Here is a 27,686-nt window from a genome sequence, read left to right as displayed (position 1 = left end):
TAGACGAACCGCACCGTCTTCCCCTTGCTAGCGAGCTAAGAAGCTAAGATAACTCATGCTAATTTCGTCAAGAGCAGCTGTTCTTCATAAAAAAATGCGTCTTATTAAAGGATTTTTTTAAATTTTCCGTACATTTCTAGTATTTAATGAATAAATATAAAATGCTTAAAAACAAGCAATACTACCTTATAAACTATCCAAAAATGACAAATAAAAAAAAACTATACGTTTCAGCGCTTCCAGATCTTATATTTAATTAAGCACATACATTCATACGTTTAGATTTAAAAACAGACATATTACTTGTCTATTTTTGTTACTACACACCATAAACTTTGCTTGAAATCTTAGTTTTAAAATCAAAATGTATGAGTCAAGGTTTGCCAATGAAAATGTTATCTAATTCTGTTGAAATCAACATAATCATCCACTTACTCAATGTCTGATTATTATAACAAAGGAAGAATTGTTATTTTAAGACACTTTTATGTTACATATTGTGTACTTGAGGCTTATTCGCTTTTAACAGACACCCTTTAGAAAAAGGCACAGACGTGTTTGGGGGAAAGAAACTCTCACACCGTGTCTACTTCAAATTTTATTTGCTAAATTACAAAGAAAAACAAAAGACAAAGTGGTCCATTTTTGTCAACACCACCCAGATGTCCAGTGACTCATCTCCAACTCTGTATTCTGCAAACCAGGCCAACTCTGAAAGAACAATGAGGAAATGTTAATTGGTGTAGAAAAGGCAAAACCTCAACATGACCTTAGGAAAAATACCCTCATTTTAATCTTTATCTATAATCTCTCCCATACATGCATGTGTATGGGTCAGATGGGTAGTGATTGATATAATCATTGGGACAGCTATGCACATGGCAGAAACATAACCGATGACAATACGTACCTGTAAGAATGGAAAATCAGCTCCTCTTGATCAACATATTCTAGAAAACAAAATGAGGTCAGACGCTTTAACAAGAAATGTTCTAATTAACTCAATGTTGAGGAATATTTAGTCTCTTACACAAACGTGCTTAAAATACACATAATAAGCGAAGAAATGGCAACTAAACGTTTTAATACCCAGGTAGAAAGACAAACTCTCGGACTCCTCCAACACGCTGCCGCTGCACGTTGTCCAAGCCGTCCTTTTCCGCCTTCCTCTTCTTCTACTGTGGATTAATGGTTGTCAGCAGCGACAACCAAGGTGTTGCCACCCACCTGCAGCTCTAATTTACTCACTTTCTGCCGCTACCGCCACGTAGCGGCTGGAATGTGCCGAGACGCGTCATGCTCGTGTTCCGTTTCTTTTTTTGTTAGCAAAGTATTTTCATGAGTTATGATAATTCATCGAAAAAAAAAGGCTCGCATCCCAAGAGTAATTTAATGGATATCATCAACGTATCATTGTGAGCTGCGCGGTGACGTAGTCGTCCGTACTGTTGGTCTGCTACTGGCAGAACACTGCCATCAAGTGGTGGCATTGGAAAATCAAATATTCAGCAAACTAGCTTCTTTTCACGTTGACACGTGCAAACATTCTTACCTGGTGGGGAAGAGTGTGTTGCACCCTGTTAACTAAATACAATGGTGACTGCATATGAACCTGATTTAGGGGCCATTTTTGTAAAAATGGAATAAAAATAGTTATAATCCATTGAAGTGTTTCAAACGCAGACAAAAATTCAACAACTGGCGATTTCTGACATGGGCAACCACCCAGGGCGACACGAGACCTCAGCATGTGTAATTTTAAAGCCGCAATATTTCTGCACATACAATAGTAAAAAAAATAAATTGATCATATTGAAGCGGGTGAAAGCATTTGAAATTAAACATCTCCGTGTGACACCGGCTCATAAAATCTGCTGGAAATTCAAAATGAAGTAAGTTTTAGCAAATTGTCTTTGCTAAAACTAGCAAAGACAATTTCAATTTTGGGCAAAACGCATCACATACTTAATCACAAGGCTCCTCTTGTTTCATATCATCTCTGATATTACCACACCTGAAAAGGCAAAAACTCAACATGACCTCAAGAAAAACACCCTCATTTTGGTCGAGTGGAAGTTCGGGGTATAACACAGAATCGGTTTACTTCCTGGAAACATTCAACAAATGTTTAGTGACGGAGAAGAGGAGGTACAATTTAAGAGGTCAACTTAATTAACAAAAAGATAACACTGTTCATACTGCAAGGAGGAGTATGTGTATCAATTTGTGGAGCGTATATGGAATGGAATGAGAGAGGAGTTGAAGCAATGCACAAACAAGCTACTTTGCAAAGCAATACAAAAAAAAGAGGAGCTACTAATTGAGGAGGGGTTGTACTGATGATAGAAATTGAAATAGTCCCAGAGAAAAAGTTATTGAGTCATGAAGTGTTATAACAGTCCAGATATAATCAAATATGAACCGTATCAAATATGTAAATAATGTCTAGAAATTATTGTGACATATTCTGTAAAAGAAGAGGAATGGGAATACAGGGCAGGATTGAGGGCTGCATAGCTGAAGTAAACAACGATAAATATTGGTTAATTAACCATAACACCAAGCTTAATATCAATATTGGTATTGGTCAAAATTTTCATATTGGTGCGTCCCTAAATTAGACTGTTTGTGGAAGGTGGCATGGGTTTATACATTATTTTTTTTGAACAAATGCAGCAAGTAAACCTGGAAAGTTCATTTCAAAAACCGGAACAAAAGTCATCTTGGCTGTGAACGTCCAGTATGACGTATTTAACCTACTGACCGTATTTTTAGTGTGGTTCTATTGTTGCAAAGTTCTGTTTGAATTCTGGGTTTCTGAGCAGTGAGGGCCTGTTGCTTTTAACCTCCCCGCGGCCGTCGCGCTTTTTAAAGCTTGCGTCAGCGTGCGAGCAAAGCCAGCGATGTGTCGTTTGCAGCCGACGTCACAGCCGGGCTTCCGAGTTGATGCAAGAAGACCGTCACTTCCCGAAACCACGCACCGCACACATTAGTGCGAGCCCGCCGGACCACGCGAAGGGTGTTAATTTACTCTTTTACGACCGCGGGAGGGTTAAAACTAAAGTTGTAGTCGGACGAAAACAGCTGGTGTACATCCCAGTAATTTGTCAATATGACATGGATCTAATGTTTTCTCAAGTCAGCTGTGAGTTCATGTGCAGTATGCGTTTAATAAAGCACAAAAGAGCACCTGGGGAAAATGTGGAACTCTATCAGTCTGAGTGTGTTCAGCTGCTACGAGGAGGGCTCTCTCTCTCTCTCTCTCTCTCTCTCTCTCTCTCTCCTTTTATCTCTCTGTACACCTGTAGAAAATCTCCACTTTCTGCTGCTGGAATAGCTTAGCCTAGCCTCAGTTAATAATCGACAGACTGCAGAGCTCTAAACCTTGCATATTAACACTCACACTTGATTACAAAGATTTGTTAAAATAAATATAAAAAAGATAGTTCGTCTACTGATGAACAAAGATAAACTGTTGACATAAAACAGTTCTTGGAAAATGTCAGGATGGCAAAAGAATAGAGTGTACAAAACAAAAACAGAGAGGAGAGGAGATCCGGAGAGCCCTTAGAGGGCAAGAAATCGGGCTGAAGTTCATGTTTCGGAGGCAGTGTGCTCTGTCCTTTTGTTTTCCAGCTCAAGTCTATTAATGCAGCTTAACTCCAGCAGTCTGGAGGATCTCTCCGCTTTCAGCGTTTCCGGAGGGCAGCCAGATGGTCCGGCTCTTCCTTGCCCAAGAGTTTGCGGACAGAGAGCCAGAAGAGTTTGGCCTAGCAGTTGATGGAGGCGCAGTCTGTTTTAGCTTTCCCGGCAGAGCTGATTATGCTCATGAGGCAGTGTCCGAACTCCTCCAGGATCGCCCTCTCCGCCTCCGCCTGAGGCTGACGAGTCTGTTCGGCCCGTTTGGCCTGCTCTAGTAAACACTCGCACGTCGCTTCCAGCACTTCTTTCGTTACGAACGTGTACGGCAGCCTGCGGCAGGAAAGAAAAGACAGAGGTATAAGCAAAACGGCACGTTTATTCGTGTTGATTTTTTTTTCTTCCTCAAGTTCAAATGTTTGCAGAACTAAGATGGACGATGTCATTTTACAGTGGCAGCTGCAGGCTAGGCAATGATAAAGATTTAAATTAAACTGCCTTTCATTATTTTACGAAGATGACGATACAGATTTTGATTAGACGGAACGTCCATCACTCCTGGATTACACTAGAGAAGAAGGGTGGCAAGAACACACCCCAGAGGAACGCCGTTTCTGATAGATCTTATAATGGCGACTCACTTCAATTTTCAATTAAGTTAACGACTGATCGCAGCAGAAAGGCTCAAAACAAACATTTTTAAACTGTACATTTTCATATATTATAGTTCTTAAAACCGATTTTGGATATGAAATGGCAAAAAAACAAAACAAAATAAACTGATAGCTGCATTTCTATTGAAGTAAACGTTAGAAAAGGACGGAAGTGTTTTGAGTACCTCCCGCCTCCACTTGATATAATGGGAGTCGTCCTCATCAGCAGGTCTGAGATCTGTGAGGACAGTTTGGTCTTGGCTGCCGTCTGCTGCTGGACCCTCACTTCTGCCGCGTCAGCAAGGTGCATGAGCGTCTTCCTCTCCGGGCTCTCCTCAAAGTTTTTGCAACCGATACACTTGCAGATGGACGAGCACATGATCTTTGCCTTCAAGATGAGAAAAAAACGTCATTAAAAAGGAGAGAAAAAAAAAGGGATTTTTTGTTTTTTTGAATGAGACGGCGGTACACAGACCTCATAGCACTCGCAGTAGTTCTTCAGGCAGCCCGACCGCTTGCAGTTGCAGCCTTTGCTGTGCCGGCGGTCCGACTCGCCCTCTTTGCCTTTGCCAATTTTAGGTTTGAAGGCCTCTGGGTTTCTGTCCAAGCAGGTCTGTAAAAAAAAACAAAAAACAAACAGTATCCTCTCAGTATCCATCAAACGGTTTAAGAGACAGTATCCCTGCAGACACCAAACCTGGAAACTACCTTAATGGCTTTGAGTCGTTCCGTTTCGTGCTCCAGGTTGTTGAAGCAGTTGTTACAGTTACAGTTATTACAAAACTCTCCGTTTGCAAAGCAGTCACAGTACCTGAGGGAGGAAACATGAAATAAATTAATTTTGATGCTTTGCTCCTCCGCTAAAATTGTCTAAGAACTCGACATCAAGTCTGAGGCAGCAGAAGTAAAGAAATTCTGCCACCTGCAGGTGGGAGTTGGCATCATTTAAATCCAAAGTTTTGGACGGTATTTGCAAAATAAAGAGAGAAAAAAATAGCAATAAACTCACAATTATTATTAAATTACACAATTTTTAGAGGAACACCTACAAAAAGTAATGTAATATAATATGGAACTCATTAATAATGCATGTTCACTCTCTTTACTGATAAACATTCATTTAGTAAACAATATTCAAGACTGGAAAACATTTTACATATGCTAAAATTAAAAAACAACTAAAAACTACAAATTAAACTAACATAAAAACCACACACACACCTGCAACCATAAATAAAATGCATTAAAATATCTCTGAACAAAATTGCAATTACAAAAAAATCTTAATGATCAGAATTGAAATTGGAGATCATATTACTTTGTTATATGACTAATCGATCGTCAAAAACCACAATCATAACGAAAAAAAGTTTACCTTGTGATGAGGCAATTTAAACATAAAAAGCTTATTATGATTCAATGTAAAAAATTAATTAAAAAAAAAAAATCAGCCATTATTGTGTAATTTCTTTTCCTCGCTCATTCTTTCTTCTCCAGATCTTGAAAGTGATGAAAGCTAATTCGACACTTTGCAGGACGCTGGATGAACCCTGACAGTGAACACATGTCCCACTACCACATTGACGGAGCAAAACCAGTCAGACTTACAGCTTGAGGCACTGTGACTTGGTGCAGTTGCATGGTTTTCTGGGTCTTGAGGTCGTCTCTGCTGCCGACACGCTTTAAAGCAACGATTATATTACAACACGGACAAATCAAAGAGAACAAGTATGGCGTCTAACATCGTTAGAGACAAAGTAAATACAATCTATAAACAATAACTATAAAGGCCAAATAAAATAAAAGCTGTCCTGTCTTACCCATTATAAGGGAGTTTGGCCTGAGTTTGGATGCTGCTGGACGCAGGAAAACTAGAGCTGCTGGCGAGCGTCACAAACTGTGACTGCTGGAGCTGCAGCAGAAGACGTTCCCACATCAGAAATGTTCTACAAATGCTTCAAGAAAACCAATAAAGAAAAGTAGTGCTAACCTGTGTGACGTATTGTGCTGGAACAACGGCGTAACCCACGTTGCTGCCACCGGGGGCAGATGTGAGGACGGTCCCTGGGGGCAGGTTGGTGAAGTTGGGCTGGATCTGGGGCAGAGGGGTGGCGGGCATGATGAGCCGCTGCTGCGCCTGAGTGGCAGTGACCACTTGTGGTGCAGATGTCAACGGCTTAGGCGCCACCTACAGGCAGCAGAATGCAAGAGGACAGCTTAGGGAAATCCGCACACACAAACCCCCCCAGAAACCAGCGACCACACGGCGTCTGCTTTACTTGTTTCATTGTCTGTTGGACGACTGGGACCGACATCCTGACCGCTCCGGTGTTCACCACGATAGGTTTACCTGGAAAACATAAAACACGCACACTATAACACGCTTTAAACGATTAATTTAATAATCGATTAATTGCCGATTAATCAGATAAGACTAAAATTGGCACATTCTGTAGGGTTTTAAGCCTTTTATAAAATATTAACAATACTTGAAATACAAATAAATATTTAAATTCCCTTTTCAATTCTTAAATGCAGTTGTTCACTGTATTCTCCAGTTAACGATTAACTGATTACCAAATTTGTTAACGATCATTTCAATAGTTGATTCATCGCGATTAATCGTTTCGTCCCCATTTCCTGCCAACACAAGGAAGCTAGCTCTGAATTAGCAGATGAAGCAGAAGGAGTGTAGAGTTTACCCGTGGGCACTGAGCTGGTGTTGGGAGTGCTGGGCTGGCCCACCGCGCTGGCCGTGGTCGCCGTGACGAGGCGGACGTAGTGAAACCTGCTCCCCGGCACCTGAATCTGCTGCACGTTCGGCTGGGTGGCCAGAGGGATAATGGTCTTGAACTGGGGGCTGCCCACTCCTCCCACGGCGACGGACTGGACAGGCTTAATGTTCTGAGGCGGTTCAGAAAGAAGCAACAGAGCGAGGTTGATGATTGCGGGGTCATTGAGCAGAAAACCCATAACTGGAATAAAGAGAGAGCAGGGGATTCTGCAGACATGCAGCAGGTGGCCTCACCTGCGCCGTCGTCTGGCTGGTGGCCACCTTGACCGGAGATGCAGGCGCCGACTGCTGGACTGCAAGAATTTGCTGGCCAAGTGCGACATTGACGGGCAGAGCTACCGACTTCTGGCTGGTGTTGGACGGCGGGGAAGCCACAGACACCACGGTTACCTGGACGACACAAATAACATGCAGATTAAATATTTACATATCAGTGTCATAGCTAGGTTTTCTCTGAATACAAAAGGGATTTATCTTTAGGTACACATAAAAAAATATCTATAAACATATACATATATATGAATATTGTATTGCATAAAATGCAATGATAGCATTCCTTTAGCGTACTCTTGATAATTTTAGCTAAAAAGAAAGAGAAAAAAAAAAACTTACTTTACTTTCTGCTTTACTTAACATCAACACTGTGAAGAGCTGATCTGTTGATTAGTGTTTTGATCAATAATTGGATAGCAAAATGTGCTTACCAAAAGATTTTGTCTTTTTACACAATTTAAAGCAATTGAAGCTCAAAATATGCGCTTGAGATTTGAGCTTTCACACAGAAAGAATATCATTTTTGAAATCTTCAAAGCAAAATGCAGACATTTTTTGCACAATTTTAGTTTAATTACTGCTCTGAGTGTGCTGTTCCTTTAGCAATTGGTCTTTTTTTGAGTCTCTATACTCAAGTTAGCAATTAATTGACAATTAATTCAGTAATGGTGCAGGGTTTCCTCCAGTGTATTATCAGCCTGGCGGACCACCAGGCTTTACTTATGCCCCCACCAGGCTTAGCTAGGCCTGTCGCGATAAATGATAAATCAATTAATCGCACAATAAATTAAAACTATAGATGTCATTTCAATTATCGGCTATATCTTTTCTTCCTACCTTTTTCTCTTACTGTTGATGACACTGAATGAAAAAAGGCTCAACTCCAGTGCTCTCCACTCACCCTCTCTTCCTTATTTCTTAGTATAATGCCCAGCGCGCTGCACGATCTTATGTCACCGATTGTCGGCCCATTATCAAAACCTGAGAGACATTAGCCGACAGAATCCTCGGTATAACGGTTCGATCGAACCGTATTGTGTCCGACAATGGACACAAAATAATAAATCCAGTTCACTAATATTAATCAATTCCTTACTACAATCTACCTGCAACGCATGTAGCTAGTGTCAGTCTGACTGAATGAAAATCATTATAACCTATTTATGTCACGTTAACGAAGAACAGCTGAAAAGTTACCGGGTTTTCTGGTAGAAATCCAACTCCTCCCCTAGTTATTTATATTTTCTTTGCACGAACTGTTGAATAAACATTCATGTTGTTTCCGATGTCTGCTGGACTTCGGGTTGCACCGTGTCAGCTGTTCGGGATTCCCTCCGTTTCCCCTCAGAAAGCAGGAGGAGAATCCGCGCTTTCTGATTGGCTCCCGGTCACATTCAACAGGCTGCGTTCAGCTCCCAGTCTGGATAAATCATTGATTTAGATAGGAGCGATCTACCGTAACACACAAGTGACAATCTCAGAACGAAGAACGTTCTAAGATTGTCGTTCGGGGTAAAAAAAATCCTGTAGTTTGAACTATTGCATCAGGCAAGTCAGATTCTTCTCTATTTAAATCTAATTATTACTGAAGGGCAATATACTATACAGACTTCATAATCTGTACTCTTTTGGTTGAATGCAGTATTTATTTCCACTTTGGCTTCATGTTGTTTACGTAGCTTTTATTCAAGTACATTTATTGTTAATGGAGACTGAGAATCTATTTCAGTCTCCGTCTATTTTTGTTTTTGGTTGTTTTATTTATTTTGTGTATCAGTCCCAGTGTTAAGTGTTCTTTTGAAAGTAAAGTGCATCTATCTGTGGCAGGAAATCGCATGTATTATTATGTAATTTCCATTAAATCAATGTAAAAAGGTCTTCAAACAATATTATTGTTTATCGCAATAATTTTTTTGAGACAATCGCCCAGCAAAATCTGTTATCATGACAGGCCTAAGCTTAGCATTGCTCATTTATTTGAGTTTTTTTAAATGTCTACATTTTTTAAGACTTTATAGCTGGTGTTCAGATATTAATCTTCCAATAACACGTAATTGCCAAGTGATATTTTCAAATTTCCTGTCAACTTTAGACATTTTTTAACTCAAAAACACAACGGGACACTGGATGAATAACTGCCTATGCCCCAACCACCAGGCCTCGCAAGTTTTCAGGGGGGAAACTCTGTTGCGTAAAACAACAAAAAACAAAACAGCCTCTCCTATTAAGCACCTTTTACCATCCAGTTATCAAATTAAATGATCTTATTTGCAATTTGTTACACATTTCTAATTCCAAATGAAACAAGCATATGTGGTCAGGTGAAAAATCTGCAGAATGTGCCAATTTTACATCTCATTAATCAATTAATCACCAGATTAATCAATACAATGATCAGTAACTAAAAGCACCGTCAGCTGCGGGCCTGACCGGGCTTCAGAGCTCGGCGTTTGGCACCATCCTTAGCCTGAACACACTGAACCCAGCAGCTCTCCCAGCAGCTCACCTTGCTGGGAGTCTTCAGAGGCGAGATGGCGATCTTTTTGCCAGGAATGCTCTGGATCGTAGTGTTGTGGGGCTCGGACAGCGTGATGGTTTTCGGCGACATCACCGGAGACGTTTGTGTCACCACGCGCCCTAGAAACGCACCGCGGGGCATTAACGAAGCAGACATGCATCGAATGCAGCAGGCAGTCCTGGCGTCAGAGGAGACGCTTACCTGCGATAACAGGAGTCACCGACGTCTGAGGACTCAGGCCTTTGCTGTTGACCGTCTTTGTGATTATGAACTTGATTGGAGCGGTTGAGGATGCTGGTGTTTTCTTGGGGATCTAAAGGACGCGAGCAATTAAAAAAAAAAAAATAGGAAAGAAAATAATAAATCAGCGTTACTTGCAGCTGATTTTTTTGAGGAGCCCCGATAAAGAAAAAGCACAAAACTACGACTTTTAAATTCATACCTACACACATAAATGTTAGACAACAGAAAGTAATCATTCTTTTCAAGCTTTCTGGTTTCTTTCCATCGTCACGGTTATTAGGATCATATTCCTCATTGGCAGTCTATGTACAGGATCTATGTACAAAATACACTTAAAATTCACCCAATTGCTGTATTAAAACTCAGCTGACTCCAGCAAGTGTTTTCAAATAAAAACTGAGCAATATTCTCTTTTCATTACAGAGAATAGACTAAATATTGTTTTAGTTTTCTCCATTTGAGCCCAGAATGACAAGCAAACTGAATGTTTTTGATCTGACAAGAAACATTTTTAGTTTTGGATCTACAATCCCATTGTGATATATATATTTAAAACAGTAAAATCAATAAAATAATAGTTTGTAGTTTATTGTATGTTTTTTTAAATCACAACATTTTTGGTAATCTTAGTGATTAAGTACTGACGCTTTTGACTTTGGCCTACATGACAAGATGTTTGGAGACACCAGATGTTTGTTAATAAAAAAAAATTAATAAAAAAAAAAATCCTAATGCATTCATACCAGAAGTTTTTCACCAATATTGCTAACTATATTCAGTGTCATTCAAATCAAAAGCATAAGACTGATGCAATGTGGAGCTGAATAGGTCTGTCCCAATAACAAATTTAGCTGGAAGATAAATTGGACTTTTGTTGATGTTTCGAGGGCATTTTTAAATGTTTAAATATTATGTAGCAAAATATAAATCTGTAAGATCACTTAAAAAAATAAAATAACTAATAATAATAATAAAGAGGCTTTGAATACAAATCAGAGTTGTGGAGAGCTGTTGCCGGGTAAAATATATTCAGAGAAAATATTTCAAAGTCGAGATGCGTGATGCCGATAGGCTCCAACCAAAGATGGCTGATTTAAAAGGCGCTCCAACAAGTATTAGCATATTAGCATATTAGTATCAGGGTGCACACCCTCATGCTAACAGGCTGTTGCAGTTTTTGCTTTTTCTTCCCTTCCACTAAGAGTTGTTTGCTTTTCAGCTGAGTCGCACTGCATGGGAGAAGGTTGCAATTCACAAACTTCTGGCATCTTAACAAGGATCCATGTAACAGACTTTCTGTAACCTCTTATGATTCATAACCCTGTATGCTGGGCTCTATTTGGCGTTTGTTTACACAGAGGTCTTTGGTTACTATACCAGCCAGGTCTGCAATCCACTAAACCTTTGTGCGTGTGAAACAATATTTACAAAGCAGAACACGTTAAGCACATGAGCAGAGAAGATGTTTAATAGAGAGTAGAGTTTAGATTCATGCAGAATGCTGCATGAACCTGTGCTAATCTAATTAGAGTAGTAGATAGCTTAGCCTGTTGAGGAAATAAAGAAAATATCTCAACAACCGGATGTTACTAAAAGAAACAGAAGACGACAGCATGTAGTAGGAAGACGATATGTTCAATGACTAGCATGAAGAAATGTTGATTCAGATGTGATTTTCATTGCGTTTCCTATTTAATGGAAACAGCAATTGCACAATTGTGCTTTTTCACAACTGACAGAACATCACCAAAGTTTTTGTGCACATTTGTAGTGGAAACACAGTTACTGACAGTAGAGCAAACTTTGGCTCTTGTTCAGTCGGTTGTTTCAGTCATCATGTTTCAGTGCATTCACCACTCGGGTGAAAGAAGGACAGGCTTTAATTCTCCAACCAGAAGGCAGAGTGTCAAACTGGCTAACGCAGGTCATCAATAACAATCCTCTGTTGTTTTTTTAACAACTGTTAAATCCTCAGTGGTTGTTCCAAACTAAGCATTATTACCTGCATGGTCTTCAGCTGTTGGGCCTGTAACGTGGTCACCTGGTTGCCAGTGCTCCCCACCACTGGTTTCAGCTCTCGCCCACCGATAGTCACCACTTTGAACTGCGGCGCTGGAGACTTCGCGTCCCCAGAAGTCTGTGAAACTCCGGGCTTGCTGCCCATGTGGGGCAACTGGACCACTATCGGCTGCCCCGACTTCCCTATCGTCGTGACCAAAAGTTTCTGCCCTTCTTGCTTGATGAGTTGGGCCGGCGCAGCTGCAGCTTTCGCCGCCTCCGTGGCTTGAGCCGAGGCCACCTTGTTCAGGATGATCTGGTGGTTGGCGGCAGAAATGGCGAACGAAGTCGCGAGCTTCTGCGTGCCGCTCGTGGAAACCGTCGTCCCGGTGAGGCTGTCTGTGGTTTTGGTCGCAGCTGTGGAAGTAGCCAAGGCGGGCTTGATGGTGAACAAGGTCGTGACGGAAGACTGACTCCCGGCGGCGGAGTCGGCAGCCGCAGCGGTGGTCACGGCCTGGACGTGCTCCGCCGGAGCGGCGTTGGAGCAGATGTTCAAACTTTCCGATGTCACGGGAGCGTCCGTTTCCATGGGGACAGACGTGTCATGCGGGGGCTCCGGCTGGGAGTGAGGGACCTCCTCTATGGCCTCCGTATCCATGATTTCATCAGGAAGGAGACTGTTGAGCTCCGGTGACACCACATCCATGCTTGCTGTGTCTTATCTCTCTGTTAGGCCTACAAAAAAAAAATAATAATAATAAAAAAAACTTTTCTATTAGACGTGTCAAAACTGAATGGAATACAAGTCTCTAATCAAACAAATCCATAAAATACCCAAAAAAGAAACAAGCCAACAAAAAAAAAACAAATTCATGAGTGAAGTTCATTATTATTCATTATCATTATTATTATTTTATTGATGCACTGTCATGGTAATAAACTTTGCTGGACAATAAATTATCCCATACGTTACAGCAATAATCAATAATATTGTTGTTTTGAGACCGCTCCAGTCATGTGGCAATGGCACAACAACACATCTTCAAAGACACACAAACTTTAAAGTTGCAATGAACATTTAATGCTGGTACTGGTGTTGGATATGAGCAGAGATGCGCTTATTGAGGACCGAGACTCAATTCATTTCTCATTTCTATCCAAGATGTGTTTTACATTCACAACCCATAGCTTTTGTCTTTAGATGTCATGCTTCGTTTGCACGTTTAATGCATTTATCTGCTCGTTTTTCTTCTGCAATCCAAAGTGCCTCCCTTGCTTTGCCATGATAACTGAAACCAAAACAATGGGGGCAAAATTAAGAGGACGGTTCATTATCGGGACGGCGACGCGCACCGAGGGTTAAAACAAACATAAAGCTAGCCAAGCCGCAGCTATCCGGGGAGCTGACACCAAAAATGCCCGCTTTGAGAACTTGACCTGTAAAGGGAGGGAAGATGAAACGAGCGCAGTGACGAGCTGGAGGCTCTTTCGGGTCTTGACAGAAGCTTGACAGCTGACGGCGGGTCCGCTAGGCCGCGCCGTTCATCTGCGGCGTATCTTTGTCTTTGCCGCACTCTGCTCCACGTTAATCCAGCGAAACGCTCACACATGAGCCCCCCGCCACCCGCCGTCCCTCCCGCCCCGTATTTACTCCACATAGACGCACTCGCTGCTCCAAGTGTTTTCCCCCCAGGAGCCTGGAAGGGCAGCCGACAGCCGCGGGCCGCGTTAAAAAAACAACCCGAGACGCGATGTCGCTCGGGCTGAAAGACGGCGGGGGGAGAAAAGCGTCAAGCTCGCCGCGTTACTATTTCAGGCCGGAGTTGGATTTCGAAAGATCCGCCATTTTTACCTCGTCATCAACTCGGCTAGCTCTCCGGCTAACATTGTCCATTTCATATTCTCCCCCCCAGTCTACTTTTACAGAGACAACTCGTTCAAAAAAAACAAACAAACAAACAAAAAAAAAAACCCTAGAAACAAGCTCTGGAAATTAATAAGAAACTTGTTGGAAATGTGCACTCGGCGATGGGGTACATTCTTTCTACACGCTGACAGTGTAAACAAAGCTAGCTTTCATTAATTGCTCCTGTCACCTGAGAAATCCATTTAGAAGCACGCCAGCTTGGACTGGTACAGTTCCAGTTCAAGCTGCTCTAACTGTGTGTTTTCAATTAAACAGGCTCCACTGTGTAGTCTGATTCGACTTGTGCTCATCAGCAATAATTTACACATCTTGTATTAAACAGGTCAGTCGCTTAAAAGAACAAAAATTGCGTCACTAGACCGACCGTACCTGTCATTGTCCAGGTGAAGCGTTTACTTTATGGTAAGTTAACCAACCAGACGGTTCACAAAATATCCTACATTGAAAAAAAGTGTTCCCTTTGTCCCGAAATTGTTTAAACATTCACCTTACTGTACACGATCCTTCCTATGGAGACTCTGCGCCTTCCTGGCTATCTTTATGATCAGAAGCAGCAGCTTCATGAAGCCAGCCCAGCGGGCAGGACAAACTGACTGTACTAGCGAAGTTGCTGAGCTGGCTAACCCGAGCTAGCTAGCACAACATTATACCTCAACATTATTTACATCCTCAACTTTGCAGCTTCCGGTGGGATACGCTGCAGCCAAGCGTAGAGGAGGCCGATATGCAGCCGTGCTTACCCGAGATTTCAACGCTGGGCAGCGTTTCCAGGTGAAGCGAGGAAAGGAAAAGGCGATTGTTCAAAATACCGCGCCGAGCGCCATTCCTCCCTGACATTTCACAGAGCGGCCACGCCCTCCACGTTCGACGTCACAGTGACACTTTGTTTAAAGGTACAGCGCGCTTTTTACTCATAATCGAAATGTAATTAACGTCGTCACAAATCTGAAACGCATTTTAGAAATATATAAATTCGAAACACCGGTGATATTAAGCAGGTTTCCTTTATAAAGAATTGCAATGTACACTTTAAAACCCATGAAAGTGGAGAAATAGCACCAACAAGGACATTCCAAAACATTTATGATGATGTATTGGTCAGGCCGTGTGTTCGGTCTTTGCTCGATCTACTCACTTAGTCCAAAAAAAAAAAAAAAAAAAAAAAAAAAACTTTCAAATCCACTTAATTATGGTGTGGGCATGGTTTTAGTCCTGGTCATATTTTCTGGCCTCAATTGCCCCTTGTTTTTAATTTATTTTTTCAGAAACAGCATCAGACGCTCCAACTACCAAAAAAAACTTTTGTGGGAGACATTGTACCTGTATAATATGGACAAATTACTCTCTCCTGGTCAGTAGTCAGAGTCAGTCCCTTACGTCAGAGCGTTCAGCGTGCGCGCTCATGTGACTCGCAGGAGGACTGACGGCGCACGCACCTCCAGCCCGCACACGCGCAGAGAAGAGAGGCTAGCAAACCGGCTGTTGTTGACATTTTTTTTAGCAACACATTTCGCTACGATGGCGGCCGAAGTGAGACAGGAGCTTGCACAGTTGATGAATTCAACCGGATCTCACAAGGACCTTGCTGCCAAGTACGTAGCTATCAGCGGACAATGACACAAGCTGCTAATAAGAAACGCCGCATTCGTGTTTAGCTAGCAGCAATGTAGCTTTGTTAGACTTAGCTATGCTAATATCATTCACTCAGTTTTATTAGCCACCTAGCAATTCGTTAGACTGAACGCTTCAGTCTGACAGTGTAATTTAAGAGTATTTTGTGTTCACGAAGCAAGAGGTTACTCTGGGTTATTGATGTACTTTTGCGATGCTTGCTGACTTGCATGGAAGCTAATGTTGCTTTTTAATTTGCAGGTAGTAATAAAAAAAAACTAAAACGAGTTACAATTACTAAATGTCAAATGATCCGCAGATATTGTGGGTAAAATCTTCTGAGTGTATGTTCTTATGAAGACCGACAAATACTGTACAAGATGCTATTGAACTTCCATTTTCACTTGCTGTCTGTATCCCCAAAAAGCAGTCAGTGGCGATTCTTTTATTGTTCTAAGAGTGAATGACTTAAACTACAAGGACATGTCGGATGTTGAGTTGATCAGGACTTTTGACTTGCAGAAAAATGATCAATTTCAATCACTGGCCTGGTGATTGGTATGTCCAGCTTTCTTGCTGAACTGTTTGTTTCTTCTCATTACCTTAACATGAAACATTTATGTCACATTTTTAAGAAGACTTCCACAAGAAACCTTAATAGTGCGTGTGATCGGTAAAATCTCTGCAGATACCGACAGATTTTGGAGAAAGCCATTCAGCTTACGGATGCAGAGCAGCTGGAGTCCTTGAAGGCCTTTGTCGAAGCGAGTATGCATTACGGATGTTTTTCTCCTGTGGCCAGCCTTATCTACAAGTCTGTTTTTTGTCGAGCGACTGTGAAATGTCACGCTTTTTGTTTTGTTTTCGGCAGTGGTCAATGAGAACGTCAGCCTTGTCATCTCGAGACAGCTGCTGACCGACTTCTGCACGCACCTGCCCAACCTGCCGGACGCCACGGCCAAAGCGGTGTATCACTTCACCTTGGAAAAGATCCAGCCGAGGGTCATCTCCTTTGAGGAGCAGGTAGATTTCTTTATGTTCTCCCACAACCTCCACGGAGATTTCCTTTTGTTTGTAAAAGTATTTTTTTCACATATTTGTTAAAACTGTCACCACGTCGTGACGGTAGAAGATTGCACGGATAATCTGTGAAAAGATTCAACTTCTCCGCCGCTCCCGGTTAAAAACCACCAATCAGAGCCAGAGGGCGGGTCTTAGTGTTGTCAAACATCCTCGTAAACGTGCTGAGAAACAATTCACCGTTACAGTAAAACCGCCGTCATCTGCTAACTAACCTTAACGTTCACAACAGGCTCTGCTAACGGGGAGTGACAATTTAAACAAATATGTAAAAAAAAAATATATATATTTCTTATGAAAGTTGCATCCTTCAGCTTTAATTCCTTGTAATGTTAAAGAAAATGTGCATGGCTAAATAATGCTCCTGTGTCTTCAGGTGGCGTCAATCAGACAGCACTTAGCAACCATTTATGAAAAGGAGGGAGACTGGAGAAACGCCGCGCAAGTTTTAGTTGGCATTCCTCTGGAAACCGGGCAAAAGTACGCAGTTCGTTTACAGATCAACATTCAGATGTCTGGAAAAGTTTCACGTTATTTGAACGCCTCTTTGCTGCTCCCCTAAACGCAGACAGTATAACGTCGACTATAAGTTGGACACGTACCTAAAAATTGCCAGGCTCTACTTAGAAGACGACGACCCTGTGCAAGCGGAGGCCTACATCAACAGAGCCTCGCTGCTTCAGAATGAGTCGTCGAACGAACAGCTGCAGATCCACTATAAGGTGCGCCATCTCTTCATCGAAAACACAGCCGGGGTGCGAAGTCTTCACGGTGAAGTCTGTCCGCCTGTTGTACTGCGACTAAAGCTGTTGCTCTTTGCCAGGTGTGCTACGCCAGAGTCCTTGATTTCAGGAGGAAGTTCATTGAAGCTGCGCAGAGATACAACGAGCTGTCTTATAAGTCTATCGTCCACGAAAGTGAACGACTGGAGGCGCTGAAACACGCCCTGAACTGCACCATCCTGGCCTCCGCAGGTACAGAACATCTGACTTTGACTCGCATTTTTCAGAAATGATCTCATCAGGTCTTTCCTTGCTTGTCGTTATATTAAGGATGCATTAATATGAACATTTCGGTCAGTATATTCCATATTACTATTGCTGGCCAATAATCAATATATACCAATCTTAATCAAAAAACGAAACATAAACATTTATTCATTTGTAGCGTACTCGCCACTAACGGTCAATAAAGTTCCTTGGCGAAACACAAAAGAGAGATTGTGAGGAGAGGAAACAGGACTGCTGTGTAAACAGACTTCAAAATAAGAGCATGAAAACAGGCTTCACTAACCAAAACTTCAACACAGATAGTCGAGCTTTATTTAAACTGAGTTTACCAGGCAGCCTAGAGGATTAGGATTAGGATTTATTGGAAACATTTATTTAGGGGAAGTCAAGTATGCTAGTTGTTTTCAAAGTTAGCTAAAGCGCTTCGCCAAAAAAAATGTCTTGCTAATTCTGGCTACTGCAAATACCACATGACCAACCCTGCCACCTTCCTCTTGAGAAACACAAACAAGATGGAAATAATTGTCGGTTGTTAATATCGGCCAGTTTTACTTATCGAGCCGATTCTGGTATTTTGAAAACTTGATAACTTTGCCCGATAGCGCTTCTTTTTTTTTTTCTGTTTTTTTTTTGTGTCATGCTTCCCAACATTCTGTTTTTGATCCGCCGCAGGACAGCAGCGCTCCCGTATGTTGGCCACCCTCTTCAAAGACGAGCGCTGCCAGCAGCTGGCCGCTTACGGGATCCTGGAGAAGATGTACCTGGACCGCATCATCAGAGGGAACCAGCTGCAAGAGTTCGCTGCGATGCTGATGCCCCATCAGAAAGCCACAACGGCAGACGGTAACAACACAGGACCGATTTCTTTTTTTTTTTCTGTTGTTGTCGTTGTTTTTTTACACAACAGAAACTCATACGTTGCTTAACCGTGCTTTACACCAACTGTGACCAACCTTTTTTTTTTAGTTTTTTTATGAGTCCTTAGATAATTTGGTCCTTAGCATAGTTCAACAAAGTTTTATCTTATCATATGCAAACAAAGCTCATCAAACATGAGCAGTTATGATCGCATCCACAGCAGATTAACTTTTTAATCATCTTAGTCCGAACAGAGTTTTGATTCAGATCTGATGGTTTTTGACGATAACAGTAATAAGCAGATTTAGTGTTGGCAGATTTCTTTGGGTATTTTACCGCTTTTAGTTTTAGTCGTTTTATTTTCAGGGAACTTTAAACTTGAGACAGTCTGTGTGTTTCATTGAAAACCAAACATACACATTCAAAAAGTCCAATTTCTTTTTCTGAAAAATTTAAAGGGACAAACAAAAGCGATTGGAACCGATCCTTCTTACAAGAAAATGAAATATAGTCCTTCTGGATGCGCCGTTCTAAAAATTTGAGCCAATGATTCTATCCAATATTTATCTATACATAAATTTTTCTATGCTTTGAAAAAACAACCATAGTGCTGATATTGCTTCTGTGCTTTAGGAAAAAAAACCCACAATCCTCTGCTGCATCACTGTCACGCAGCCAAGACCCTCCCCTTCCAGAAACACAAATGGCAACAATATCATCTAACTTTTATTTAAAGAATCGATACGGATATGTTTTTTTTTTCTTTTTTTTTCTAACTTTACAAATTTGGCAACAGCTTGACAAACTGGCTAGAGGAACTCTCTCGTTTCAGGCTCCAGCATCCTGGACAGAGCCGTGATCGAGCACAACCTGCTGTCGGCCAGCAAACTCTACAACAACATCACGTTCGAGGAGCTGGGAGCGCTGCTGGAAATCCCCCCGGCGAAGGTGACGGCTTAGCGTTCTCATGTTCAAACAGAGCACATTGCTCTGTTGCGGATGTGCGTGTTGTCCTACAGGTTACGTGTTTCACCGGCAATAAGCAAACAGCGTCTCTGTGTCTAGGCTGAGAAGATTGCTTCTCAGATGATCACTGAGGGACGCATGAACGGCTTCATTGACCAGATAGACGGCATCGTTCACTTTGAAAGTGAGTCTCTGTGATCTGGCAGGATGATCGGTTATGATTATCGCCGAGTTCTAAGATTGTCATGAGGGGAAGATCGGGGCAAAAAATTGTCCCCCTCCCCATCCCATCATGCAGGTGATATAACCTCTTGGGAATTTATTCGTCCCCAATGGGGGATATTGGCATTTCAGTTCAGTGTGTCCAAGAGAGCAAAAAAGTTGCCTTTGCACCGAGCAAAATGGACCATTTTGCACTAGCAAAATTGTTCCGTCTTGCGTCCTGAAGGGGGCAGCCTCATTAAGCTGCCTGCATGTCGTCCTTCACCTGGTTGTTCTCTGTGTCTCTGGCAGCCCGGGAGCCCCTACCCACCTGGGACAAGCAGATCCAGTCTCTGTGTTTTCAAGTCAACAACCTGCTGGAGAAGATTCGCCAGGCGGCTCCAGAGTGGGCGGCTCAGACTATGGAAGCCCAGATGACCCAGTGAACATCAGCACGCCTCCCCCGCCTACCTCCATCTTCCTGCTCAAGCAGTGTCATTTCTGAAGCCCCAGTTATTAAAACACCCGAGAAGAACTTCATGTTGTTTGTATTTTCATTTATTTATTTTTTTATGATGGATATTGTTTAAATAACAACAATCCTCCAGCCATGGAGGAAGAACGACTAATAATTAACATGTTAACAATCTCATATGTAATAAGGTTGACAACGAGCCGCGTCAGAGGCTGGTGAATACTTGTTGGTAAGAGAGATAAATCTAAAGTTAAAAGTCACCTGTTGAGCTAAATAGTTTTAAAAGTCGTGAAAGAGAAACATTATTCAAAATTAAACTTCATGGATCATTGGTAAACGTGGACAGCTCTATTAAAGCAGGAGTTTGGCTCTTAACTCATATCATCCAGGGATTATGACACCATAAAAACATCTGACATGAGCAGGGTCATGTAGGTGTGGGTCATTTTCCCCGTTGCCTGGTAGTTATTTAAGAGGAGGAGGAAAAATTGTCCAAAAAGATCTTCCCGTGGTATTGAGACTATTAATACATAGAATATTCTCAATACAAAATAGAGAATAGGAGAAGGAAACAGTGAAGAGTAAATGTCAACCCAAAAACGAAAAATAAATAACATTTTGAGGTTTATCTCAGAAACGTTCTAGAAATTTATTAGCTGAATCTAAAAATTTCAAAGTTTTTTTTTTCTTAAAAAAAAAAAAAAAAAAAAAAAAAAAGAGGGGGTGGGGGGACCGGAAAATGTAAGACAGGATATTTTGTAGACTCGGAAAACGAAAGAGAATTCAGGAGCAGAAACACAAAGAGCTCAGTGTCCATTAAAACCATTTAATTTAAAATCAAGCTTTCAGTGCCTTCCTGTGGAAGATGACGACATTTTTTACAAGCTGGTGTTGACAGATGGAGAGTTTTACAACATGATATCGAACTATTATACATCATAACTCGGCAGGAGATAAATGTGGAGCAAAGGTCAGAGGATGAAGGAAAAAAAGAATCACGAGGTTACTGGTGGAAAAGGTGAATGACAACGTAGAAAAAAAACACAAAAAACAACGTCGTAAACAGAATTTCGAAATCAAGAGAGAAAGAAAGGCTCCTCTTCATCAGTCCAGTGTGAGGCGAGATGGGGGGCTTTACGGCTTCTCCGTCGTCATGACGTCACGTCTACAAGTCACAGAGGAAACGCGCGTCAGTTTCGCCCTCATAATGACGCAAACGCCGGATGGTTTCCGCTCACCTGGTCAGAAGATGCCCTGCTCCTTTCTGCGGTCGATGTCCCGCTTCAGCTGGCAGGTGGCGCACAGCGGGCAGCACCCGGCCGCCAGGTAATCCCAACACAGCGACCCCTGCAGGAGCACAACATTGTGAGAGGCCGCTCCCTCCTGACCGACCCGATGAGGTCAAGAGGTCAAGAATAAGCCCGCTTAAACAATAAAAACAATAGCAAAAAAAAAAAAAAAAAAACACAAAAAAAGAAGCATGGATGCCAGGAGGAAGTCCAGTTTGTGTGGACATAAATGTGGCGTGCGCTCAGCAGGGGGTTGTAAATTTATACAGGCTTTAAACAGGAACTGGGAAACAAAAGAGGTTCCTGCAGCTTCTGCATGTTTTTGGTTGACTAGATTTTCCTAAAAAAAAAATAAAATAAAATAAAAAAACACTTTCAGTCTTCGCTTTTCACCAAACCCAAAGGCTTTTTGATCATCCAGTTTTTGGCAGAAAGAAAAAAAAGATAAATCTTGCAGGAAAAAAATAAATGAATAAAAAATTTACAAATCGCGAAATTATCGAGCAAGTTTTCAGTCATCGTGCGATGGATTGATTTATTGCTTATTGCGACAGGCAGGCCTATGTATTCGTGAAAGAAATGGGAAAAAAAATCTTTAGGGGCCACCCCCCCAAAATGAGAGCCCTGGGCTACTGCCCCGTTAAGTCCATTTTAAAGTAAGAACAACAAACCAGTTGTGATTCCCACCCAGTACAAAATGCCGGATAATTCCAAAATAAATACATTATCTTGACAATGCAGCTAAACTTCCTGGGAAAATACTGCAAGAACACGACACTTTTAGCTTGTGGAGGTAAAACGTGAGCGTTTTTAGACGCATTTATTCTTTAAAAGTTTGTTTAAAGTGATGTCACTATGTGGAAAGATGCCAATGTGGCGACAGTAATGTCCCTCATCTCATAAATGGTTCCCTGGGCCCTGTGGGCTCCATGCCATTCTTACACTGTGAGGATGGACAGATAATTATTCAACCAACTTTTGAAGTTGCTAAAAAGATACTTACTTTAACCACCCATGCTCTGAAACAGTCATTTAAATATTAAATTGAATCCATCTTGTCAAATTGCATTTCTGGGTTCTTTCAGGTGCATTCATTTGAACCGTTTCCCAAAGCTCCCTTTAATGGGACATTCTCCTCTAACTTCCTACAGTGGAAGTTGTGAATTGGACGTGCTGGCGTTGCTTCGGGAGCTCACCCTGATGTTGTATCTGGTTCTGTAGACGCTGCGGATCGTCATGCCGATGCCGCACAGGCAGCACTCTTGCATGTCTCTGGCGATGGAGCAGCCGAGACACAGGAAGCAGAAGCACCCGTAGCAACCTTAAGGCACAATGAGATGAAATATGTTGAAATATATCAAGAAAAGAAGCCACTGTAAAAGAAAATACATAAGAACTTCTATGCACCACTTTGGTAACGATAGGCAAATGGTAAGAAGCAGAAATCTTGGCTCTTGTGGCGTGACGAAATATGAAAAAGTTCAAGAGATATTTTTGCGTTTTTAGCACCTTCTGATTGCTTCTTTTTTTTTCTCGCTGAAATTGCAACAGAGAAATATTGTAAAGTGTGAAACATAAATGTGGCGCTTGCTGTCCAGTGACCTTTCGCAAACTTGCAAACAAAATGCCTGTGTCGTTTCCACAGCAGCAGTACAGGAGCATTATCAAATGTATTTCTTAAAGCTATAAGTGGTGATGGCAGGCAGAAAAACGTTGCTATAGTCGTAAAGCAACTCTGCTCACATCACATTCAAAAACTTAAAAAAACTGTAAGTTTTGTCATCTGTTGTTGAAAATACGAACTGCATCAGTCACTGAATGCTGTAGTTTTTACATAGAACACTGCTGAACATTAACATTTAACTGTTGCAGACTTAACTTCTTCTTATTAATGTAATCCAGCTGTAATTTCAACAATTAAAAAATGCTGAAAATGATCAAAAAAAAAAAAAAAAAAAAGGAGTAGAAAGCTCCTTACAGGTTCCAACGTCATCGCAGCAGTCGAACAGACTGGTCTGGAAGTTAGAGGGCTCGTATCTGCCTGGTTGGTTGGTCACAGCCATGATGACGACGATGGGAAACTTCTCTCTGTGTGTGATGAAGAGAATCCTAAATCACCTAAATCTCATCCCTCACAGGTCTCCGTCAATCTCTCCTCGCCTCAAGCATCAAACGGCGTGGAAACGGCGGCTTCCAGGGAGGCGGTCAGAAGAGTAAGTCTTACCAGGTGGAGATCAGAAGGACGACGATGCAGCTGAGTTAATCTCCTGGGCGACAGGTAAGAGAGCAGGAGACGACGGCCTTTTTATGAGCGACCGAAGGTGGCTGTCTGGGTCCGCCTGCGTGTGACACCTGCCCAACTGTGGCGAAATGGTTCTGGAAAATCGATCACAAGACACGCCCCACTGTAAGGTAGTTAAGGTAGTTTCCTCTTTCTGTTATTTTCCACTTGTGTCTTTTTCCGGAGACATTTACAGCTCATGTGACGTTCCCCGTTGGGCGTGACGGCATCAAACTGAAGCAGTTTGAGACAAATCCTGGAAGGAGGTTTGAAGGTGTGTGAAAGAGATTAGAGATAAGTTAAGGTTTTAATCGAGAGGCGGAATTTGACACATAATGTGTTTAGTCAGCTGGAGGCAAATGTTGACTGTGAGTCCCTTTGGTAAAAGGGGAATGTCACCTGAACAATTCCTCAAATCTATCTGTAATGCTTCATATTCATAGACTTTTTTACTCTCATGCTTTTGTGAGATACCATGAAAACCCCGCCCCCAGAATTTTCCCTTCAAAAATATTCGTTTTGCTCATCAAAAACCTGCATATTGTCACATTTCTCCACAGAAACTATCAGTCTTTTAAAAATACATTGTAAAAAGACTGAAACAAAAGAAAGGCATATGAAAACATGCTGACATGATGTTCTTATGCAGCACACACTCAAAAACATAAACTGAAGATGATTTAAAGCTTCATTTTTCACGTTTTTCTCTATTTCCTTTCCGTACCCTCTTTTTCCTCCAGCAATTCAAGAAACTAAAAAATTTCTTTGTCTTTTTTCTCTTTCTTTGTCAACGCCGTCGTTACCAACTCTGCAAACTGTTGCCATGTTTCGCAACTTTTCAGACTAAAACATCGGTATCGACCGAAATCGGAATCGATCTATTGGCAGATTCGGATGTATATGTATATATATATATATATATATATATATATATATATATATATATATATATATATATATATATATATATATATATATATATATTTTTATATATATATATATATATATATATATATATATATATATATATATATATATATATATGTATATATATATATATATATATAAAAAATAGTATTATCCCCCACACCAGCTAAATAAATGCGACGTGTGTTTCGTGTCAAACCAACTCTGAGACTTTGAGAGGCCATGTTAATAACGACCCGCCCTTTAGCACCGATAGCATTAATGTCAGATAACATAAATGCCACGCAATATTAATGACAGGCCTGACAGCACGTCATAAACCCCTTATCTTGTACGGGTTGCGCTATCAGTTGGTGGACAGTTTTGAATTTTATGGACGCTGTTTGCGGGAAGCTAGATTAGGTTATGTAAAGCCATCCATCCTGGACTGACTCAACTGGGCGGTGGTCCCGCTCCGACACCAAGAGTGAGAGGATGTTTTTATACTCACTTTTATTGTGCTACTTTAATTGAGCTAATACACGATGACTATAAGATGGGGAAACGATTTCAAACTTTTTTTGCACCATGAGCCAAAAAAGTTGGAGTGGCATCATTTTGTTTTTGCCAGGTTTTCTTCCAACATGATGCTGCCACCACCAGTGTTGCACTTCTCTTCTGCATAAAGAACTTTGCACATGAGCCAAAAAGCTCATTTTGTTCATTCATTTTTCAAACATAAAAATATGGATCTTTAAACGATTAAACAATTGAACATTGAACGATTGAACAAGGTTGCTGCACACCAGGAAACAAAATTACACTCACATGACATGTAGCACCACATTTCTCAATACTGCTCACTTATAAACCGTAAAAGTTATATGCTTATGACTTTTCAAAACATTCCACTCTTTTCCAATGTGTCAACGCCATAAACCTTGAAGCTGCCGCTCCAACGCCACCCCTAGTCCTCTGTTTTTTATAAATAAAAAAGTCGCTTCACAACTTTTTTTATTTATACCCACAGATATATTTTCATATCCATTGCTTTCCTCCATGTATAGTTAGGGCCAGAAATATTTGGACAGTGACACAGGTTTTGTTATTTTAGCTGTTGACAAAAATATGTTCAGAAATACAATTTATATATAGTATGGGCTGAAAGTGCACACTCCCAGCTGCAATATGAGAGTTTCCACATCCAAATCGGAGAAAGGGTTTAGGAATCATAGCTCTGTAATGCAGAGCCTCCTCTTTTTCAAGGGATCAAAAGTAATTGGACAATGGATCTAAAGGCTGCAGGTAACTCAGAAGGCCTTTCCCTCGTTAACCTGTAATCAAGTAAGTAGTTAAAAGGTCTGGGGTTGTTTCCAGGTGTGTGGTTTTGCATTTGGAAGCTGTTGCTGTGACCAGACAACATGCGGTCAAAGGAACTCTCAATTGAGGTAAAGCAGAACATCCTGAGGCTGAAAAAAAGGAAAAAATCCATCAGAGAGATAGCAGACATGCTTGGAGTAAGAAAATCAACAGTCTGGTACATTCTGAGGAAAAAGGAATTGACTGGTGAGCTTGGGAACTCAAAAAGGCCTGGGCGTCCACGGAAGACAACGGTGGTGGATGATCGCCGCATACTTTCTTTGGTGAAGAAGAACCCGTTCACAACATCAACTGAGGTCCAGAACACTCTCAGAGAAGTAGGTGTATCTGTCTCTAAGTCAACAGTAAAGAGAAGACTCCATGAAAGCAAATACAAAGGGTTCACATGTAGATGCAAACCATTCATCAATTCCAAAAATAGACAGGCCAGAGTTAAATTTGCCCAAAAACACCTCAAGAAGCCAGCCCAGTTCTGGAAAAGTATTCTATGGACAGATGAGACAAAGATCAACCTGTACCAGAATGATGGGAAGAAAAAAGTTTGGAGAAGAAAGGGAACGGCACATGATCCAAGGCACACCAGATCCTCTGTAAAACATGGTGGAGGCAACGTGATGGCATGGGCATGCATGGCTTTCAATGGCACTGGGTCACTTGTGTTTATTGATGACATAACAGCAGACAAGAGTAGCCGGATGAATTCTGAAGTGTACCGGGATATACTGTCAGCCCAGATTCAGCCAAATGCTGCAAAGTTGATCGGACGGCGCTTCACAGTACAGATGGACAATGACCCCAAGCATACAGCCAAAGCTACCCAGGAGTTCATGAGAGCAAAAAGGTGGAATATTCTGCAATGGCCAAGTCAATCACCAGATCTTAACCCAATTGAGCATGCATTTCACTTGCTCAAATCCAGACTTCAGACGGAAAGACCCACTAACAAGCAAGACCTGAAGGCTGCGGCTGTAAAGGCCTGGCAAAGCATTAAGAAGGAGGAAACCCAGCGTTTGGTGATGTCCATGGGTTCCAGACTTAAGGCAGTGATTGCCTCCAAAGGATTCGCAACAAAATATTGAGAAAAAACTTTTTTGTTTGGGTTATGTTTATATGTCCAATTACTTTTGAGCTTCTAAAATGTGGAGTGTTTGTAAACAAATGTGTACAATTCCTACATTTTCTATCAGATATTTTTGTTCAACCCTTTAAATTAAACGTTACAATCTGCACTTGAATTTTGTTGTAGCGGTTTCATTTCAAATCCAATGCGGTGGCATGCAGAGCCCAACTCACGAAAATTGTGTTACTGTCCAAATATTTCTGGCCCTAACTGTATCTCTTTCCGTTTTGCACACACAGTGGCGCTGCTCCCCTATGAAAGCACACGGGTCTTTCTGCGTCGTAAGCTCACATAATGACGACCTGGCTGTAATGACATGGGCTCCCGACATAATGAGCGGCTGTGACTGAAACTCAGGAAGGGGCATGATTTTCAATTTCCGACAGAATAAAGATAGACGCGCTCCAAATGACTCTGAACAGGGCTGTCATTAGGCTGCAGCTCCCGGGCAGCGGCTCTAGAGG

At 41.5% G+C, this 27,686-nt stretch overlaps 3 protein-coding genes across 7 annotated transcripts; 1 reads left to right on the top strand and 2 right to left on the bottom strand.

Annotated features, from left to right (window-relative positions):
• Positions 1-585: 585 nt before the first annotated feature.
• On the bottom strand, positions 586-14,913 carry lin54 (lin-54 DREAM MuvB core complex component). Of its 5 annotated transcripts, XM_055052373.1 has the most exons (17): positions 14,786-14,913; positions 12,123-12,853; positions 10,079-10,190; positions 9,866-9,996; positions 7,321-7,476; positions 6,995-7,196; positions 6,572-6,642; positions 6,283-6,480; positions 6,113-6,204; positions 5,901-5,972; positions 5,001-5,103; positions 4,768-4,905; positions 4,478-4,680; positions 1,249-3,972; positions 1,090-1,178; positions 911-950; positions 586-711 (listed from the first exon to the last, which is right to left on the bottom strand). In XM_055052373.1, the coding sequence occupies exons 2-14, from the start codon at positions 12,822-12,824 to the stop codon at positions 3,771-3,773; spliced, it is 2,382 nt and encodes a 793-aa protein (XP_054908348.1). In that variant the 5' UTR covers positions 12,825-12,853; positions 14,786-14,913; the 3' UTR covers positions 586-711; positions 911-950; positions 1,090-1,178; positions 1,249-3,770. The 5 variants fall into 5 exon arrangements, with proteins under 5 accessions (XP_054908348.1, XP_054908351.1, XP_054908347.1 ...); XM_055052376.1 differs by having other exon boundaries at positions 1,031-3,972; XM_055052372.1 differs by having other exon boundaries at positions 1,090-3,972.
• Positions 14,914-15,465: 552 nt separating this feature from the next.
• On the top strand, positions 15,466-20,306 carry cops4 (COP9 constitutive photomorphogenic homolog subunit 4 (Arabidopsis)). Its single transcript, XM_055052456.1, has 10 exons — positions 15,466-15,637; positions 16,345-16,424; positions 16,528-16,679; positions 17,113-17,216; positions 17,305-17,458; positions 17,560-17,710; positions 18,419-18,589; positions 19,437-19,552; positions 19,670-19,754; positions 20,084-20,306. The coding sequence occupies exons 1-10, from the start codon at positions 15,564-15,566 to the stop codon at positions 20,215-20,217; spliced, it is 1,221 nt and encodes a 406-aa protein (XP_054908431.1). The 5' UTR covers positions 15,466-15,563; the 3' UTR covers positions 20,218-20,306.
• A 750-nt stretch (positions 20,307-21,056) lies between these two features.
• LOC129374203 (placenta-specific gene 8 protein-like) lies at positions 21,057-23,890 on the bottom strand. Its single transcript, XM_055052485.1, has 5 exons — positions 23,760-23,890; positions 23,514-23,623; positions 22,732-22,856; positions 21,485-21,593; positions 21,057-21,411 (listed from the first exon to the last, which is right to left on the bottom strand). The coding sequence occupies exons 2-4, from the start codon at positions 23,596-23,598 to the stop codon at positions 21,489-21,491; spliced, it is 315 nt and encodes a 104-aa protein (XP_054908460.1). The 5' UTR covers positions 23,599-23,623; positions 23,760-23,890; the 3' UTR covers positions 21,057-21,411; positions 21,485-21,488.
• Positions 23,891-27,686: the final 3,796 nt, after the last annotated feature.

The sequence above is a fragment of the Poeciliopsis prolifica genome, unplaced genomic scaffold (assembly GCF_027474105.1).
Source record: "Poeciliopsis prolifica strain line A6 unplaced genomic scaffold, Auburn_PproV2 SCAFFOLD035, whole genome shotgun sequence".
In the NCBI taxonomy this organism is placed as follows: domain Eukaryota; kingdom Metazoa; phylum Chordata; class Actinopteri; order Cyprinodontiformes; family Poeciliidae; genus Poeciliopsis; species Poeciliopsis prolifica.
Note: the sequence above shows the minus strand (reverse complement) of the source record. Positions and strands in the feature narration are given on the sequence as shown.

Coding starts and splice junctions, on each gene's coding strand:
- lin54 (XM_055052376.1), bottom strand. CDS start 12,824: ATGGATGTGGTGTCACCGGAGCTCAACAGTCTCCTTCCTGATGAAATC. Junction 6,643..6,994: donor CACCAGCTCAGTGCCCACGG/GTAAACTCTACA, acceptor TATGTTTTCCAG/GTAAACCTATCGTGGTGAAC. Junction 6,481..6,571: donor TCCAACAGACAATGAAACAA/GTAAAGCAGACG, acceptor TGCTGCCTGTAG/GTGGCGCCTAAGCCGTTGAC.
- cops4 (XM_055052456.1), top strand. CDS start 15,564: ATGGCGGCCGAAGTGAGACAGGAGCTTGCACAGTTGATGAATTCAACC. Junction 16,680..17,112: donor TCATCTCCTTTGAGGAGCAG/GTAGATTTCTTT, acceptor CTGTGTCTTCAG/GTGGCGTCAATCAGACAGCA. Junction 17,217..17,304: donor CCTCTGGAAACCGGGCAAAA/GTACGCAGTTCG, acceptor CCCTAAACGCAG/ACAGTATAACGTCGACTATA.
- LOC129374203 (XM_055052485.1), bottom strand. CDS start 23,598: ATGGCTGTGACCAACCAACCAGGCAGATACGAGCCCTCTAACTTCCAG. Junction 22,857..23,513: donor CTGCGATGACGTTGGAACCT/GTAAGGAGCTTT, acceptor TTGTGCCTTAAG/GTTGCTACGGGTGCTTCTGC. Junction 21,594..22,731: donor GAACCAGATACAACATCAGG/GTGAGCTCCCGA, acceptor GTGCTCCTGCAG/GGGTCGCTGTGTTGGGATTA.